General features: G+C 43.7%; 1 protein-coding gene across 6 annotated transcripts in view; it reads left to right on the forward strand.

Moving 5' to 3' along the window:
• Window positions 1-16,941, forward strand: part of ACOT7 (acyl-CoA thioesterase 7) — a 245,979-nt gene that overhangs the window by 190,998 nt on the left and 38,040 nt on the right. For all 6 annotated transcript variants that reach the window (XM_073656691.1, XM_073656692.1, XM_073656694.1 and 3 more), the window contains one exon: window positions 2,512-2,628. In XM_073656691.1, coding sequence (XP_073512792.1) covers window positions 2,512-2,628 — 117 coding nt within the window. The remainder of the gene's footprint in view (window positions 1-2,511; window positions 2,629-16,941) is intronic.

Genomic DNA, 16,941 nt, shown 5'->3' on the forward strand with positions numbered 1-16,941 from the left:
AAAATTGTTCCCAGAATGGCATCTTCGGTCCACAAAATAGTATGTGCAAACTTAGCCCTTGTGGCTGCTAAAAAAAAACAAAAGAGATGAGAAAAATGAAATGTGAATTCAGTAAAATACCATTAAAGGGAATCTGTAACCATATTTTTACCACCTAATCTGACAGCAGCATAATGTAGAGACAGAGACCCTGATTCCAGCAATGTGTCACTCAGTGGACTGCTTGCTGTAGTTTTTATAAAATCACAGTTTTATCAGCAGGAAATTTAACAGTAGAGGACTAGTAAACCTGTTGCTAGGTAGTACAGCCACGCCCCTCACCACTGATTGGAAGCTTTCTGCTCATGCAGAGTGTAGACAAAAAGCTTCCAATCAGTGGTGAGGGCGGGGTTATACAGAGCGCAGCATTCTTAGAGCTGATAGATCTACAGCAAATAAAACAGGGATTTCATCAAAACTGCAAAACACAGCCTAGTATGTGACACATCGCTGGAATCAGGGTTTCTGCCCCTATATTATGCTTCTCTTAGTTGGAGTAGTTAAAACCTGGTGACAGATTGCCTTTAAATGACCAGAAGACAAAATCGGGAGCAAAGGATGGAAAGAGGACAGTTGTGTAGGGATCACATTATTGATGCATAACAGGGGGGACATCTGTAAATTCTTTAGGGTCACTGTGACTGGCACTTAACAGAAAATACTACAGTTTTGGGGGCACATTGGCATAGGACTGTTATGGGGCACATTTAGTGTATTATGTTGGACTTGTAGATTCTCTCCACTTACAAAGAAGTTTTAGAGAAGTTTCTATCACTATTGATCCAGAATATTTGACAATCCGACACCGCTATAGAATTTCATTGTATAATGTATTTCGATATCTCTTGTAGAACTATGGACCTCTCAAAGGAAAAAAAAAGCTTATATACTTTCTAAATGATCAGATTCCAGATTAAATGAAGTTTAATTTGAGATTTTATTTAGTTCATCGAATTCTTTCAAAGACCCGTGGGGGCTTTCCTTGCTTCATATGTAAATATCATCCACAGATCCATCTGAATGATGTGGACTTCATTAAATAATCATGCGTTCTTTCCATCTCCTATGATAATCTGCGCCATACTGGAGAAGACGTGATTTCTAATTCTGGCGTGGGAAGGGGTTAATATTCATGGCATTTTGATGCGATTTGCGAAGGTGTTTTTTGTTAGTAGGACTATATTTGCACACTACCTGCGATTACCCGAGGTGTGACATGGATCCGCACACTGTCACATACAATCTGCCCATATTCTCCTTGGAGTCAGATCAGCTCAGCGACAGAACTCGCTGAATTACTGACATTTAGTCGTTACCAATTAACTTTTAATTGGAATATCAGGTGTTGTTTTAGCCCCAGAGCTAATTTAATTATGCACTTTTTCTACTGCAAAGATGTACGTAATACTTAAAGGAGTTGTCCAGAATGTGAAAAACAGAACATCCCGGACATCCACTTTTTTTGTGCCATTAAAGGGACATTCTGGTTGAAATCCTATTTTCCCATGTGAATTTTTACCTGGGATTATTTCCGATTGCATTTCTACCTCTTGTGATTTTTTTGAGGGATACAATATATGGCATTGTGTGCCTGTGCCATTCTAATGCAAAAATCCAGCAATGTATTGGATGGCAACCACGTAGTGTCCCGGACCTGTGCATTCTGATGTAGTAATTTATTATGTAAGGCTGTTGTCAGCCAATTATATGGCCCCAATTACAACAGGTTGTAGATTGCCCACTGCCTGTGTCACGAGTGCTGCTGTGCAGAACAGTCAGCCTCCTCTCCTGTGCCTTACACCTGCATCTGAAGAAACCACTATCTTCCCAAAAATTTTGAATAATCTAAAGTTTGGCTTCCAATTTTTTTTTTTTTGCACAAACTACCTGTTGACCGGTGTGGTGCTGTTTTTGAAAGAAGCAGCCATTGTTCAAGTCATTACACTGATAGACTGTGCTATACCTAGGGCAGAGTCTAAAGGGGCAGGGTCTAAAGGAGCCGAGTCTAAAAGGGCAGAGTCTGTAGAATCTAAAGGGGCAGGGTCTAAAGGGGCCGAGTCTAAAAGGGCAGAGTCTGTAGAGTCTAAATGGGCAGGGTCTAAAGGAGCCGAGTCTAAGAGGGCAGAGTCTGTAGAATCTAAAGGGGCAGGGTCTAAAGGGGCCGAGTCTAAAAGGGCAGAGTCTGTAGAGTCTAAAGGGGCAGGGTCTAAAGGGGCCGAGTCTAAAAGGGCAGAGTCTGTAGAGTCTAAAGGGGCAGGGTCTAAAGGGGCCGAGTCTAAAAGGCAGAGTTTGTAGAGTCTAAAGGGGCCGAGTCTAAAAGGGCAGAGTCTGTATGCAGAATGTTTCTCTCTTAGGTATTTTTTGAATTAATATAATACTTTGCCCCTTATATATTGCACATTTTGTGTTCCATTTTATTTTGCATCTACAAGGTTACATTATTTTTATGGTTTGATTTTCCTTCCTTTTTAGGTGTTACAATGAAATTAATGGATGAAGTGGCCGGGATTGTTGCAGCTCGACACTGTAAAACAAATATCGTTACAGCCTCAGTAGATGCCATTAACTTTCATCGCAAAATCGAAAAAGGTATGTCTTACTAACAGATTATAGTTCTAAAAAGTAATATCATTTATAGTAGGCTGAATTATGTGATTTGCTAGTGGCTGTGTCAGGTATTGCAGAGAGTTACAGGTCACTGCAGTACCAGCCACTGCCACTGTACCGGCCAAAGCAACTGTACCCACTACTGCCGATGAGCCAGCCTCTGCCACTGTACCAGCCACTGCTGCCGGACCAGCCAAAGCCACTATACCCGCTACTGCCGCTGTATTAGCCAAAGCCACTGTACCAGCCTCTGTCACTGTACCAGCCACTGCCGCTGTACCAGAAAAAGCCACTGTACTCACTACTGCCGCTGTGCCAGCCACTGCCACTGTACCAGCCAAAGCCACTGTACCCGCTACTGCCGCTATACCTGCCACTGTACCATCCAAAGCCACTGTACCCGCTACTGCCACTGTGCCTGCCACTGTGCTAGCCACTGCTGCTGTACCAGCCAAAGCCACTGTACCTGCTACTGCCGCTGTACCAGCCACTACCACTGTACCAGCCAAGCCACTGTACTCGCTACTGCTGTGCCAGCCACTCCTGCTGTACCAGCCACTGCCACTGTACCTGCTACTGCCACTGTACCAGCCACTGCCACTGTACCAGCCAAAGCCACTGTACCCGCTACTGCTGCTGTGCCAGCCACTGCCACTGTATCAGCCAAAGCCACTGTGCCAGCCACTGCCACTGTACGAGCCAAAGCCACTGTACCCGCTACTGCTGCTGTGCCGGCCACCTCTACTGTATCAGCCAAAGCCAGTGTCCCAGCCACTGCCGCTGTACCAGCCAAAGCCACTCTGCCAGCCACTGCCGCTGTGCCAAGCACAGCCATTGTACCAGCTGCTGTACCAGCTACTGCCACTATACCAGTAATTTCCACTGTACCAGGCACTGCCATGGTCACTTCAAATAGCTAATCAGCGAAGGTGCCAAAAATTAGACCCTACTCATCTGATACTGGCGGCTTGTCCTACTGTGGTACGTTTGGGCAGGGGTTGCTTTTAATGTTAAGAGTCCGTGGCCAGTACAGTTCTGTGTTATGGAGCTGAGGGCATTTACTGTGCCACCTCATTGTGTCTCCTTTGGCTTCTGTAATAAGGGGTGAGGGCATTCAGTTTCCCACTATTTTTTCCCATGGGGCTCTGTATTCTTCCTTAGAAATAATAATTCTAGGAGACAATATCTCAATAACACAGAGTAGTAATATGACCAGAGGCAACTTTGTCATAGAGTTTGCATGTTTCCTGTGTTTGGTGGGTTTCCCTGTATAACCCCACCACTGATTGGCAGCTTCCTGCCTATGCACAGTGTACACAGAAAGCTGCCAATCAGGGGTGTGGGTGAGGTTATATAGAGCTCAGCATACAGAGAACTGGAAAATTTGCAACAGATAACTCCAAAAATTTTATGAAAACTTCAGTAAGCAGCCCTGTAAGTGATGCATCGCTGGAATCAGGGTCTCTGCCCCTACATCATACTACTCTCAGATGGTGAGCGATTTCCGTTAAATGTAGAGATGAGCAAATTGATTGAAAGCTAATTAAATTTGCTTCAAATTTCACCAAAAATTTATATTAGCCAGAATCCAATTTTTTTGCGATTATCTTAAATGCAGCTGCCATTTTGCTTGATTTTTTTTACAGCTGGACAGAAGTAAAAAAATAATAATCCTCCTCTCTCCCGAGACCTCAGCTGTCCCACCTCCAGCTCCAGTTACTTTTCTACGGGTCGGAGAGAAGTGGATATTTTATATATATATATATATATATATATATATATATATATATATATATATATATATATATATATATATATATATATATATATATATATTTATATATATATTTATATATATATATATATTTATATATATATATATATATATTTATATATATATATATATATATATATATATATATATATATATATATATATATATAAAATTTATATATACACCCCTTTTAAATGACAAATTTGATACACATAAAATAAAGTTGATACAAATCAAAATTCCAGTTGAAATTTGAGCAATTCTGCCAAATTCCAATTTCAGTATACTCGCCCACCTCTAGTTCACGGCTTCACCTAAGATTGGCAGCAGTCTGTATTTGAGATTGTCAGACATGAACAGCGACCATCTTTGTGCAACGCTACGGAATATTTTGGAGCGATATAAGCAATCGGAAATAAATATTAATGGAACAGACCAATTCTTTTTCTCCTGGATTTATTATAGATCTGTTTACAAATAGTCCCACAAAGATACAATTTGTATTATGGCTTCATGATGCCCAGGTGCCCGGGCTAGCAATAAACGGAGGGCGACCAAATCAGCCTGTAATCGAAAACATTTCATTAGCAAACAGAATTCCTACTTCCGTACCGCTCCTATAATGACACTCACTAAATCTAATCTGCTGAATGCCTGGGATTTTACTAGATTTCACAGCGAGATTACCGTTCTCTCCTCTTTAACAGAAGTGACTGGAAGATAAATGTTCCTGGGTAATGTATGTTGATGGGTCTTCAGGCAAATATTGCTAAATTGCTTCCCACTGAGCAGAAGAACATTTTCTATTATTAATGTGATTGTGTTTTTTTAAAGAAGCCTGTAATTTCAGAAACACAGGGATTAATTTAGAAATCACAATTAAGAGAGAAAATGATTTTCCTTCTGTAATTAAAAGGTTACAGGAAAAGATGAGGCATATGCTAGGAAGCGTCTTAAGTGATTCCAGCGATGTTTCCGTCCAGAATGTCATCTTCCGACTGCAAAAGTGCACCTAGATTGGAAACAAACCAGCAGAGAGAACGACTGGGGACTGTCAATCTGTTACGTGCGCTGCTGACTGTAATAGATTAAAAACATAATCCATGTTCAGTAAATCCCAGAGTTTTCAATGAAGACATCAGAATGTAACGTGGCCTCTGAACACGAGTATAGGGAATAATTATAATAGAAGCCACAATTCTCATGAGTCCATTGTCATTCTGGGACCCCAACAGATAAAATCCAGGCAGAAACTAACACGGGCATTTTTAATTTCTTTTGCAGCGCCACCACAGGGGAAATGAGGCATTACATTTTCCCCATTGAAATCAATAGGTTGCCTGTGGATGGACCTGGTCCTCCAGAGTGAGATGTGGTGGTCTTTGTAACAGTTTTTTTTTTATTTGGTTACTTGAAGGTCCCAAATTAGGACATTTTTCTATTAGTGGCTAAAAATATGGTACTTGAAAATGGGTTCTCTAAACCAAAAAAAAACCTTTAATCACTGGGTCGTTTTGGGATTGTATATGGAAAAATTAGACCCTTTTGTAATAACTTAGGAACAAGTAACAGATAAATTGAAATGACTAGAAACTGACATCTTTTAAAGTGTACATGTCATTTACATAATATTCTGTCATCTCTGGTCTGTATATGGCTTGTATCCTGTATTTTTCACCAATTTTCTTTTCTGCTTGCTCATTCTATGATTTCCAGTTCTCTCTGAGTTACTGGGTAGAGACTAACTGCTATGATGTCTCCCATACACTGCGCACAGAGAATTGGATTGTTGCTCTTCTCTGTAACGCCTAGACAGAAGCAGTAGCATTGGAGGACATAATTCAACTGTACTGAGCTGTGTGGCTGTGAATCCAGAACTGAAGTTAAATAATTTTGCTACATATATATATATATGTGTATACAGTGGGGAGAATAAGTATTTGATACACTGCCAATTTTGCAAGTTTTCCCACCTACAAAGAATGGAGAGGTCTGTAATTTTTATCGTAGGTACACTGCAACTGTGAGAGATAGAATCTAAAAATAAAAACCACCTGTCCACACACTCATTCAATCACACTTCAACCTCTCCACCATGTCCAAGACCAAAGAGCTGTTTAAGAACACCAGGGACAAAATTGTAGACCTTCACAAGGCTGGGATGGGCTACAGCACAATAGGCAAGCAGCCTGTTGAGACGGCAACAACTGTTGGTACAATTATTAGAAAATGGAAGAAACACAAGATGACTGTCAATCTACCTCGGTCTGTGGCTCCATGCAAGATTTTGCCTCGTGGGGTAAGGATGATTCTGAGAAAGTTCAGGAATCAGCCCAGAACTGCATGGGAGGATCTGGCCAATGACCTGAAGAGATCTGGGACCACAGTCTCAAACATTACCGTTAGTAACACACTACACCGTCATGGATTACAATCCTGCAGGGCATGCAAGGTCCCCCTGCTCACGCCAGCACATGTCCAGGTCCGTTTGAAGTTCGCCAATGACCATCTGGATGATCCAGAGGAGGCATGGGAGATGGTCATGTAGTCAGATGAGACAAAAATAGAACATTTTGGTATTCACTCCACTCGCCATGTTTGGAGGAAGAAGAAGTATGAGTACAACCCCAAGGATACCGTCCTAACTGTGAAGCATGGTGGGGGAAGTATCATGCTTTGGGGTTCTGTTACGCACACGCCCGGACTGACTGGCGTGAGCATGATTAGTCATCCCACTGTACCATGAGCCGAGGAGTGCCTGGAGGGGCGTAACTAAGTATCAACTCAGTCCGACCAAGGTCACACGGTGGCTCAGTCGACTCCGTGAACCAGGGAGGAACCGAGCAGAGGGACCAGGTGCTACTCAAGGTCAGACCCCGATCACAGCTGTTGACCCACACCGGGGAATGCAGGAACAGGCAGGTTAGGCTGGCATACAGACAGGTGGATACTGGCAGGCAAGTCTGGTATGCAGACAGGTGGGTATTGGCAGGCACGGCTGTTATGCAGACAGGTGGGCATTGCCAGGCACGGCTAGCATGCAGATTGATGGGCACTGGCAGGCACGGCTGGCATGCAGACAGGCGGGTACTGGCAGGTAGGAACGCAGGCAGAATAGGGACCAGTACAGACTGGAACACAGGAACGGAACCGCAGGTGCAGTAGACAAGCTGAGCAGAGCAATACCCGCAGATGCGGTAGACAAGCAGAGCAGAGCAAAACCCGCAAATGCGGTAGACAAGCAGAGCAGAGCAAAACCCGCAGGTGCGGTAAACAGGCAGAGCAGAGTAAAACCGCAGATGCGGTAGATAAAGTAGAGCAGAGCAAAACCCGCAGATGCGGTAGACAAGCAGAGCAGAGCAAAACCCGCAGATGCGGTAGACAAGCTGAGAAGAGCAAAACCCGCAGGTGTGGTAAACAAGCAGAGCAGAGCAAAACCGCAGGTGCGGTGAACAAGCAGAGCAAAACCGCAGGTGCGGTGAAGAAGCAGCGCAGAGCAAAACCGCAGGTGCGGTGAACAAGCAGAGCAAAACCGCAGGTGCGGCGAACAAGCAGAGCAGAGCAAAACCGCAGGTGCTGTGAACAAGCAGAGCAGAGCTAAACCGCCGGTGCGGTGAACAACCAGAGCAGAGCAAAACCGCAGGTGCGGTGAACAAGCAGAGCAAGGCAAAACCGCAGATGCGGTGAACAAGCAGAACCAGATAAACACAAGGTACTTACAATGAAGTAGCGAGTGTACACAAAACTCACAAACAGAAGTACAGAGACAACGAGTTGGAGTTAGGTGCAGGTTCAGACACTGCAGGAAAAGGGAAGGTTCGGACATAGAGACAAACAGGAAACGAGGTAGGACACTGTTCAGACAGGGACTGAACCGGGAAAAAGATACAGGAACGAGCCTGGGAACTCAGCCCCCAGGGAGGCGGAAACAGACTATAAGTCAGAGATACAGGTAACGGCCCTGGGTACTCAGCCCCCTGGGTGGCGGGAACAGACAAGATTCAGGACAGGACCTGGCAACTCACAGTTGCACAGAACACACTGTAAGAAAGTGTTGCTCAGGCACCTCCTACTGGGTGGAGGGGGTTTAAGTATCCATTGACTCACAGCAATAGGCTGGGGATGCATTAGGACTGCACACACTGTAGCTTTAAGAATCAGGAAGCAACAGCGCCGCCGCCCTAAGCCAAGCAGACAAGAGACATACAAACAGCAGGTACTGGAGCAAAGTGTGCAACCTGGCCTGATAGGTAAGATTGCGGTCTTGCATGGTGGGAGATGGTAAGCCATGCAAGCACGCCGCCAGGGACGTTACAGGTTGCTTTTCTGCAAAGGGGACTGGATGACTTCACCATATTGAAGGGAGGATGGTTGAGGTTATGTATCGCGAGATTTTGGCCAACAACCTCCTTCCCTCAATAAGGGTATTGAAGATGGGTCGTGGCTAGGTCTTCTAGCATGACAATGATCCGAAACACACAGTCAGGGCAACTAAGGAGTGGCTCCGTAAGAAGCATTTCAAGGTTCTGGAGTGGCCTAGCCAGTCTCCAGACCTGAACCCAATAGAAAATGTTTGGAGGGAGCTAAAACTCATTGTTGCCCAGCGACAGCCCTGAAACCTGAAAGATTTGGAGAAGATCTATATGGAGGAGTGGGCCAAAATCCCTGCTGCAGTGTGTGCACACTTGGTCAAGAACTACAGGAAACGTTATTTCATGCAATAAAATACAAATTCATTATGTAAAAATCATATAATGTGATTTTCTGGATTTTGTTTAGATTCTGTCTTTCACATTTGAAGTGTACCTACGAAAAAAATTACAGACCTCTCCATTCTTTGTAGGTGGGAAAATTTTCAAAATTAGCAGTGTATCAAATGCTTATTTTCCCCACAGTGTATGTATGTGTATAATGACAAGGTCACTGTATGTAAGGGGAGATACTGTATGTGTCACGAAGGTTGCTATCTTCCGTGATGTGAAATCCAGAAGTTTCTCTTCAGCATGTTATGTGCTGAAGGGTTAATCGGGCATGTCTGAGTTGGGTTTTTTGTGAGTAGTTGTAAGAGATGGGCGGGATGCCTACTCACCATACCTCCACCTCAAGGGTGTGGTTGGGCAAGTTAAATGTCCAGCCATTTAGGTTTTTTTTTCTGTTGTGTGTGTGGAAGTCTCCAGTGTGGAACTCCAGTGAGAGCTGAAGCATAGAGTATCCCTAGTGGGTGAATCTCGCATGTAATATGGAGCGTGCTACCATGCTGTATGTTGTCTTTTGTTTTGCCGTTATGCCGGAAAGGACATGTTTATTTTGTTTTCTGGTTTATGAAGTAATAAACCTGCCACGCACTTTGACCGAAGTGTTCCTTTGTCTACCTCTGGGAACAGCTGAGTGAGTCAATCTACCACAGTATGTGTGTGTGTGTGTATGTGTATACATACACACATATATATATACAGTACAGACCAAAAGTTTGCACACACCTTCTCATTTAAAGATTTTTCTGTATTTTCATGACTTTGAAAATTGTACATTCACACTGAAGGCATCAAAACTATGAATTAACACATGTGGAATTATATACTTAACAAAAAAGTGTGAAACAACTGAAAATATGTCTTATATTCTAGGTTCTTCAAAGTAGCCACCTTTTGCTTTGATGACTGCTTTGCACACTCTTGGCATTCTCTTGATGAGCTTCAAGAGGTAGTCACCGGAAATGGTCTTCCAACAATCTTGAAGGAGTTCCCAGAGATGCTTAGCACTTGTTGGCCCTTTTGCCTTCACTCTGCGGTCCAGCTCACCCCAAACCATCTCGATTGGGTTCAGGTCTGGTGTGTTATGATCTGCAACAAGAACTAAGGCAAGATAGGGGAAAGCTGTCCCTACAGTAAGACTAAGCTGAATCCCTACGATGTAGCAGGCTGCCTGTTCCTAGTGAACAGACCCGCCTTCGTCCTCGGCTAGTCTGAACGAACACCAAAAGATATAAGGGAGGGGTCCCTAAAAGAACTAAGGACTGGGACAAAAATGGGACACCTCCTAAACAGAAATTGTTGTAGAACACAAAAGACAAACTGACAAAAAGTACTAGAGGTCCAAGAGGACCAAGCAAACTGACAGAGATAGGCACCGAAGCACCAGGCTAGCAAAACAGTCAAACAACACTGAAGTCCAGCAAAGCCAGAAGGGCGGAGCTGGAATATATAGGCAGATGGTCACGTGACCGGAAAACACAAGATAGAAAAAACTAACAGGAGGGTTCTAACATGGTGACTGTGGAGGCCAGGTCATCTGGCGTAGCACCCCATCACTGTCCTTCTTGGTCAAATAGCCCTTACACAGCCTGGAGGTGTGTTTGGGGTCATTGTCCTATTGAAATATAAATGATGGTCCAACTAAACGCAAACCGGATGGAATAGCATGCCACTGCAAGATGCTGGGGTAGTCATGATGGTTCAGTATGCCTTCAATTTTTAATAAATCCCCAACAGTGTCACCAGCAAAGGACCCCCACACCATCACACCTCCTTCTCCATGCTTCACGGTGGGAACCAGGCATGTAGAGTCCATCCGTTCATCTTTTCTGCGTTGCACAAAGACACGGTGGTTGGAACCAAATATCTCAAATTTGGACTCATCAGACCAAAGCACAGATTTCCACTGGTCTAATGTCCATTCCTTGTGTTCTTTAGCCCAAACAAGTCTCTTCTGCTTGTTGCCTGTCCTTAGCAGTGGTTTCCTAGCAGCTATTTTACCATGAAGGCCTGCTGCACAAAGTCTCCTCTTAACAGTTGTTGAAGAGATGTGTCTGCTGCTAGAACTCTGTGTGGCATTGACCTGGTCTCTAATCAGAGCTGCTGTTAACCTGCGATTTCTGAGGCTGGTGACTCGGATAAATTTATCCTCAGAAGCAGAGGTGACTCTTGGTCTTCCTTTCCTGGGGCGGTCCTCATGTGAGCCAGTTTCTTTGTAGCGCTTGATGGTTTTTGCAACTGCACTTGGGGACGCTTTCAAAGTTTTCCAAATTTTTCGGACTGACTGACCTTCATTTCTTAAAGTAATGATGGCCACTCGTTTTTCTTTACTTAGCTGCTTTTTTCTTGCCATAATACAAATTCTAACAGTCTATTCAGTAGGACTATCAGCTGTGTATCCACCTGACTTCTGCACAACACAACTGATGGTCCCAACCCCATTTATAAGGTAAGAAATCCCACTTATTAAACCTGACAGGGCACACCTGTGAAGTGAAGACCATTTCCGGTGACTACCTCTTGAAGCTCATCAAGAGAATGCCAAGAGTGTGCAAAGCAGTCATCAAAGCAAAAGGTGGCTACTTTGAAGAACCTAGAATATAAGACATATTTTCAGTTGTTTCACACTTTTTTGTTAAGTATATAATTCCACATGTGTTAATTCATAGTTTTGATGCCTTCAGTGTGAATGTACAATTTTCATAGTCATGAAAATACAGAAAAATCTTTAAATGAGAAGGTATGTCCAAACTTTTGGTCTGTACTGTATATATCAGAATAATTGTACAATGATAATGAGTAATGATCTGTCCATAAAAGATCACAATTAAAGAAGTTTTTTCCACTACTTTTACATTGATGCCCCATCCGTAGGATAGGGCATCAATGTCTGATCTGCCGGGGTCCCGCACCTCAAAGCTCTTAACCTTAATTCCCAGCAATATGTTCATTGTTTTGTCTTCTTCAACTTTAGCCGCTGTGATAACTACTTTTCTTGAGGATTCTTGACATTTGGCAATTTTCCATTCCCAGTGAAGGTGCTCATTAGACAAAGTACAATTAATATAATGAGACTCAGGTTTTCAAGTAATGAGAAGGAAAATTCAAGGCACAGGCTGGCTGACCGGTACTAATTAATTTGCTTTAATTATTGACATCTGTTCAGCCTTACCTTTTGTCAGGGAAATGCTGAGCATTTACAGGCAGAGAAGTTCTCATTGAGTATTCACATGTGTCTGGTAATATAGAAAGAACATGAAATGAATGTATGCAGGGGCACATTAGAGAAATGGCTCCCTCTATGGGGTACTGCTTCATGTAGGGGCTCGTCTAAAGACCCCCATGCACATTAGACTAAAGTCGGCCGGACCTCCTGATACCGGCAAGATAAGACAACAGTTTCAACCCATCTCGGCCATCTCTCCCATACACTTGAGCGCTCGTTCGGCCGAGTACTGTGTTGTCGACGTACGTATCGAACAGTTCAAAATCGGACATGTCTGATAGACATCTCCCTCAACGATCAGTTGGCTGACGTCCCATACATATTAGCTTCTCGGTCAAACCCATTGATATCAGCAGGTGCGGCCGACATTAGAATAATGTGTGTGGGGGGCTTAATATACATGGGGGGACTCCCAACGCTTCCCAGACAGATATGTCGAGGAGAGAAAGATTTGGCCAATCTTTTTGTTTTTCTACGAGATAGGCAAGCAGAGTATTTCTGTGTATAGATGAGTCTGGAGAGATAATCTCAGGCAAAAAGAAGAATTTCGACACCTGATCCTTCTGTTCTCAAAGGACTCATAAGCGACTACTAGAGGTGGCTAACTCCCCTTTCACCAATTGAAACATGTTTTCATAGCCAAACCAAGCATAACATGCATAATGGGAAGATGTGAGAGATAGATGTTGGCTGAAGGAGCTATCAAAGTAATTGGGTACTTTAACTTGGGCTTTTTTATGTCATGAATATTTGCAGCCAAACTAACTCCATACATGATGTATTCCAAACGAATCCTGAAGAAGGGCATAATATGGCACGAAACGTTGTTGGAGCTTTGGTCTAACATAGTGGAAGTATAATAAATAACATTTGAAAGCAAAGAATTCTATAAATTGCTATCTCTAACTTTTAAACTGTGACTGAAGGATCTATGGCAGACAGTTCTTGAGAGACAGACACCTGTAGAAGTGCTGTTGTCCATCCTCAGGTCATGTGCGTTATATATTGTTTTTTGTAACTGCAATATCCTAATCACAAATAAACTATTCGATTTTGTGTCATTTTCACAAGCCACGGGCTTCTCCCCTAGTCACAAAGGATTTTAGTGAAATCACGGTCTGATAAACAATCGCCATATAAATTCCTTTCTAGCGGCTGCTCCAGGAAATCTGATCAGGTGACGGCTAGTGATGAGCGAGCTTTAAAATGCTCGGGTACTCTTTACTCGGGTCGAGGAAATAGTAATGCTCAGGTGCTCGACCCGAGTAACGAGCCCAATGTAAGTCAATGGGAAACTCGAGCATTTTTCGGCGGCTTCCCTCTCGGAGGTCTGGAGGATTCCTAAAAATTGGTCAAATCGATGGAAACAGTGCTGAAATGACATGGGAATGACATGGGAATTGCATGGGGAAGACCCCTGGAAGCATCTCTGAATCCCATTACGCCACTTTTTTACGGACTGACAATAAAACATACAAAAAGTAAGCTTAAATGGATTTTCCTGGAAAAAATGTTAAGAAACATTCTTTCCAGGGTAATGACTTGTATATAAAGCAAAATAAATAGCCAAAAACAAAAATGCTCCACCACACCTTTGGCTATGTTCGCACGTAGCGTTTTTGATGTTTTTTGCACTTTTGCATTTCTTTCAACGGTGAAAAATACATTCACCAGTAAATGTAATTTTAACATTTTACAACCTTATCTGGCCATGTGGTGAGTGAGACATAATTAGACACATCCAGAATGAAGACATATTTCCAGCTGATACCATTTAGCACCTGTCCCTATTTTAAAAGCAGCTAACCGCGTTATCAATAAGGAATAGAATTTTTTTTTCATCATGGAGTATAATACAATAATCCCTGACCAGATGCCTGTAAGACGCTATCCCTACTGCTATAGGTCACCTGTACACGAATCTCAGATAAGAGAGGTAATATAGTACAATAGAAAATAGAATTTAACCAGCTCCGAAGAGGTAGTTTTGGTACATTGCACCACCAAACTGTGAAGGAACACAAGCAACCCTGCCTGCTTTCATCAATTTCTACTTACAGATCACCGTTAAAAGTTATAAGTCGGTAAACGAGTGCATGGAAAAAATCTATCAAGTTATGCACTGTGGAAGATATGTATGTGACCAGAATATGAACACTCATTTCCAGCTGATGATACCTAGCACCTGTCCCTATTCTAAAAGCAGCTAACATCGGTTTCAATAGGGAATAGATTTTTTTTTGTTTGCTTGCAGCATCAAGAGTATAAGGCAATTATCCTTGTCTGATTGCGTGTAACACGCTAGCCATAGTGCGATAGCTCACCCGTACACAAATTTGAGATAAGAGTGAATATTGGAGAATCGATTTGAATTGACCTTCCCATTATTTAGGAGTGGGTCTCATATACTGTTATTGTGTATACAGTAAGTGCAAGGGCTGCCAAAAATTAGGATGCGCTCCAATACCAATTTGAAGAGATGTAATGGAGGGCCTCTGTACAATTTTTTTTTCCCATTATTAAGGAGTGGGTCTCCTGTACTGTTATTGCGTATGCAGCAAGTTCAAGGGCTGCCAAAAATTAGGACGCGCTCCAATACCAATTTGAAGAGACATAGTGGAGGGCCTCAGTAAAAAATTTATTTTCCATAATTAAGGAGTGGGTCTCCAAGACGGGTAATGCCCATGCACTAAGTGCATGGGCTGAAAAACATTTACCCCTGGGGGTATACATGTATATTATATATAAAGTTAGAGGTAGGCCTCTAAAAATAGTTCCTACAGGCATCATAAACACCCTTAAAAAATGATGTGGGCGTTGCATGATGGTCACCCTGGTAATATGGTGGTGGAGGATGAGGAGAAGGATAAGGAGGAGGACGACATGAAATAGACGAAAACCTGAAGCGTATACACATGTCTGGGTGTGAAGGGGTGCATGGGAATAGACCCTCCAAAAAAAACCACTGCATTTGAGTTCATGTTCCCCTGCTATCATTCGGTGGTGTTGAGAAGTCTGGCCAAATCCAGGCCTTGTTCATTTTTATAAGAGGCAACCTGTCAGCATTTTCAGTTGACAGGTGGATGCGCCTATCAGGTATAATACCCCCAGCGGCACTAAAAATCTGCTCCGACAAAACGCTAGCGGCAGGGCAGGCAACGACCTCCAAGATGTAGAGAGACCGTTCATGCCACGTGTCCAGCTTGGATACCCAATAGTTGTAAGGCACAGAGGAATCACGGAGGACGCTGGTATGGTCAGCAAGGTACTCCTTCAGCATCTTTCAAAACTTTTCCCTCCTTGTCTGAGCATCCCGCGCATCAGGGCCTGGGTGCTGGAAGGGTCTGAGAAAACTGTCCCAGACCTTTGACAGTGTTCCCCTGCCTCTGCTGCATCTGGTTTGTGTCTCCCTCACCTGTACTCCTTGGTTGTCCAAGGAACTGTGACCCCTGCCGCCAGCATTGTCAGCTGGAATTGTTTTAATAATTCTTCAACAAGGGCCTTCTAGTACTGCAACATTTTATTAGACCTGTCCGCCACGGGAAGGAGAGATAGAAGGTTCTCCTTGTAGTACGGGTCTAGAAGTGTGAACAAACAGTAATTATTGTTGTCCAAAATGTGTACAACGCGAGGGTCACGGGAAAGGCAGCAGAACATAAACTCTACTATGTGTGCCAGACTGCCAACAGCCAAGACTTCCCTGTCCCAAGCAACAGGACAACTGTCCATGTTCTACGCCTCATCCTCCTCCTGGTCCCGTCCCCCCCTTCTCTTCAGGCCATCCACGCTGAACAGACAATATGAATGTGGTGTGGGTAGTACGGTTTGTAGTGCAGGAAATCGGCTCCTCTTCCTCCTCCTCCTCCTGCTCCTCCTTCTCATTATCAACCAATCCACGTTGAGATGAGATGAGGATGGGCTGTGTAGCATCACCCTGTATAGTTCCTTGCTCCATCTCATCGTGCTCCGCCTGCAATGCCTCCTCTTTAATTGTGGGCAGCAAGCGTTTCAGTAGACAGAGAAGCGGGATGGTGACGCTAATTATGGTGTCATCTCTGCTCACCATCTTGGTCAGAAAGATGTGTGTGTGTCAAAGCACCACCGACAAGTGCGAGTTGATGTTGGACGGGCTGCCATTGCTTCTGCAACAAGCTGCATTAGAGGACTTCCTGGGAGAAATGACACCCAGGGTAGATACGGTTTCCCTCTATGCCAGTCCTTTCACCGAGCTAAATACAACTCTCAGCAAAAAAAGTTGTGGACTGGCTCCGTACCGTTCCTGGTCACATTCACCTGTCCACGTGTTTGTGGTTAGGCGGTCCTTCCCAGTAAGTGCACTGGGGAGTGCATGGGTAATGTTGTGGGACCCGTGCTTATGGAAGGCGGAGACGATAACGGGAGAAACAGTGGCGGCTGAGGACCGAGTATGGACACCCGGCCGCCACCGGCATGAGGTTATGAAAAGATTTCGCCTCCACGAGCCTAAAAGACCACATTTCAAGTGCAAGCAGCTGTCAAAAATTTGGCAGGATAGTATTGCA

Source organism: Phyllobates terribilis, unplaced genomic scaffold (assembly GCF_046119375.1).
Source record: "Phyllobates terribilis strain yellow unplaced genomic scaffold, ASM4611937v1 Scaffold_12__6_contigs__length_324123572, whole genome shotgun sequence".
Taxonomy (NCBI): domain Eukaryota; kingdom Metazoa; phylum Chordata; class Amphibia; order Anura; family Dendrobatidae; genus Phyllobates; species Phyllobates terribilis.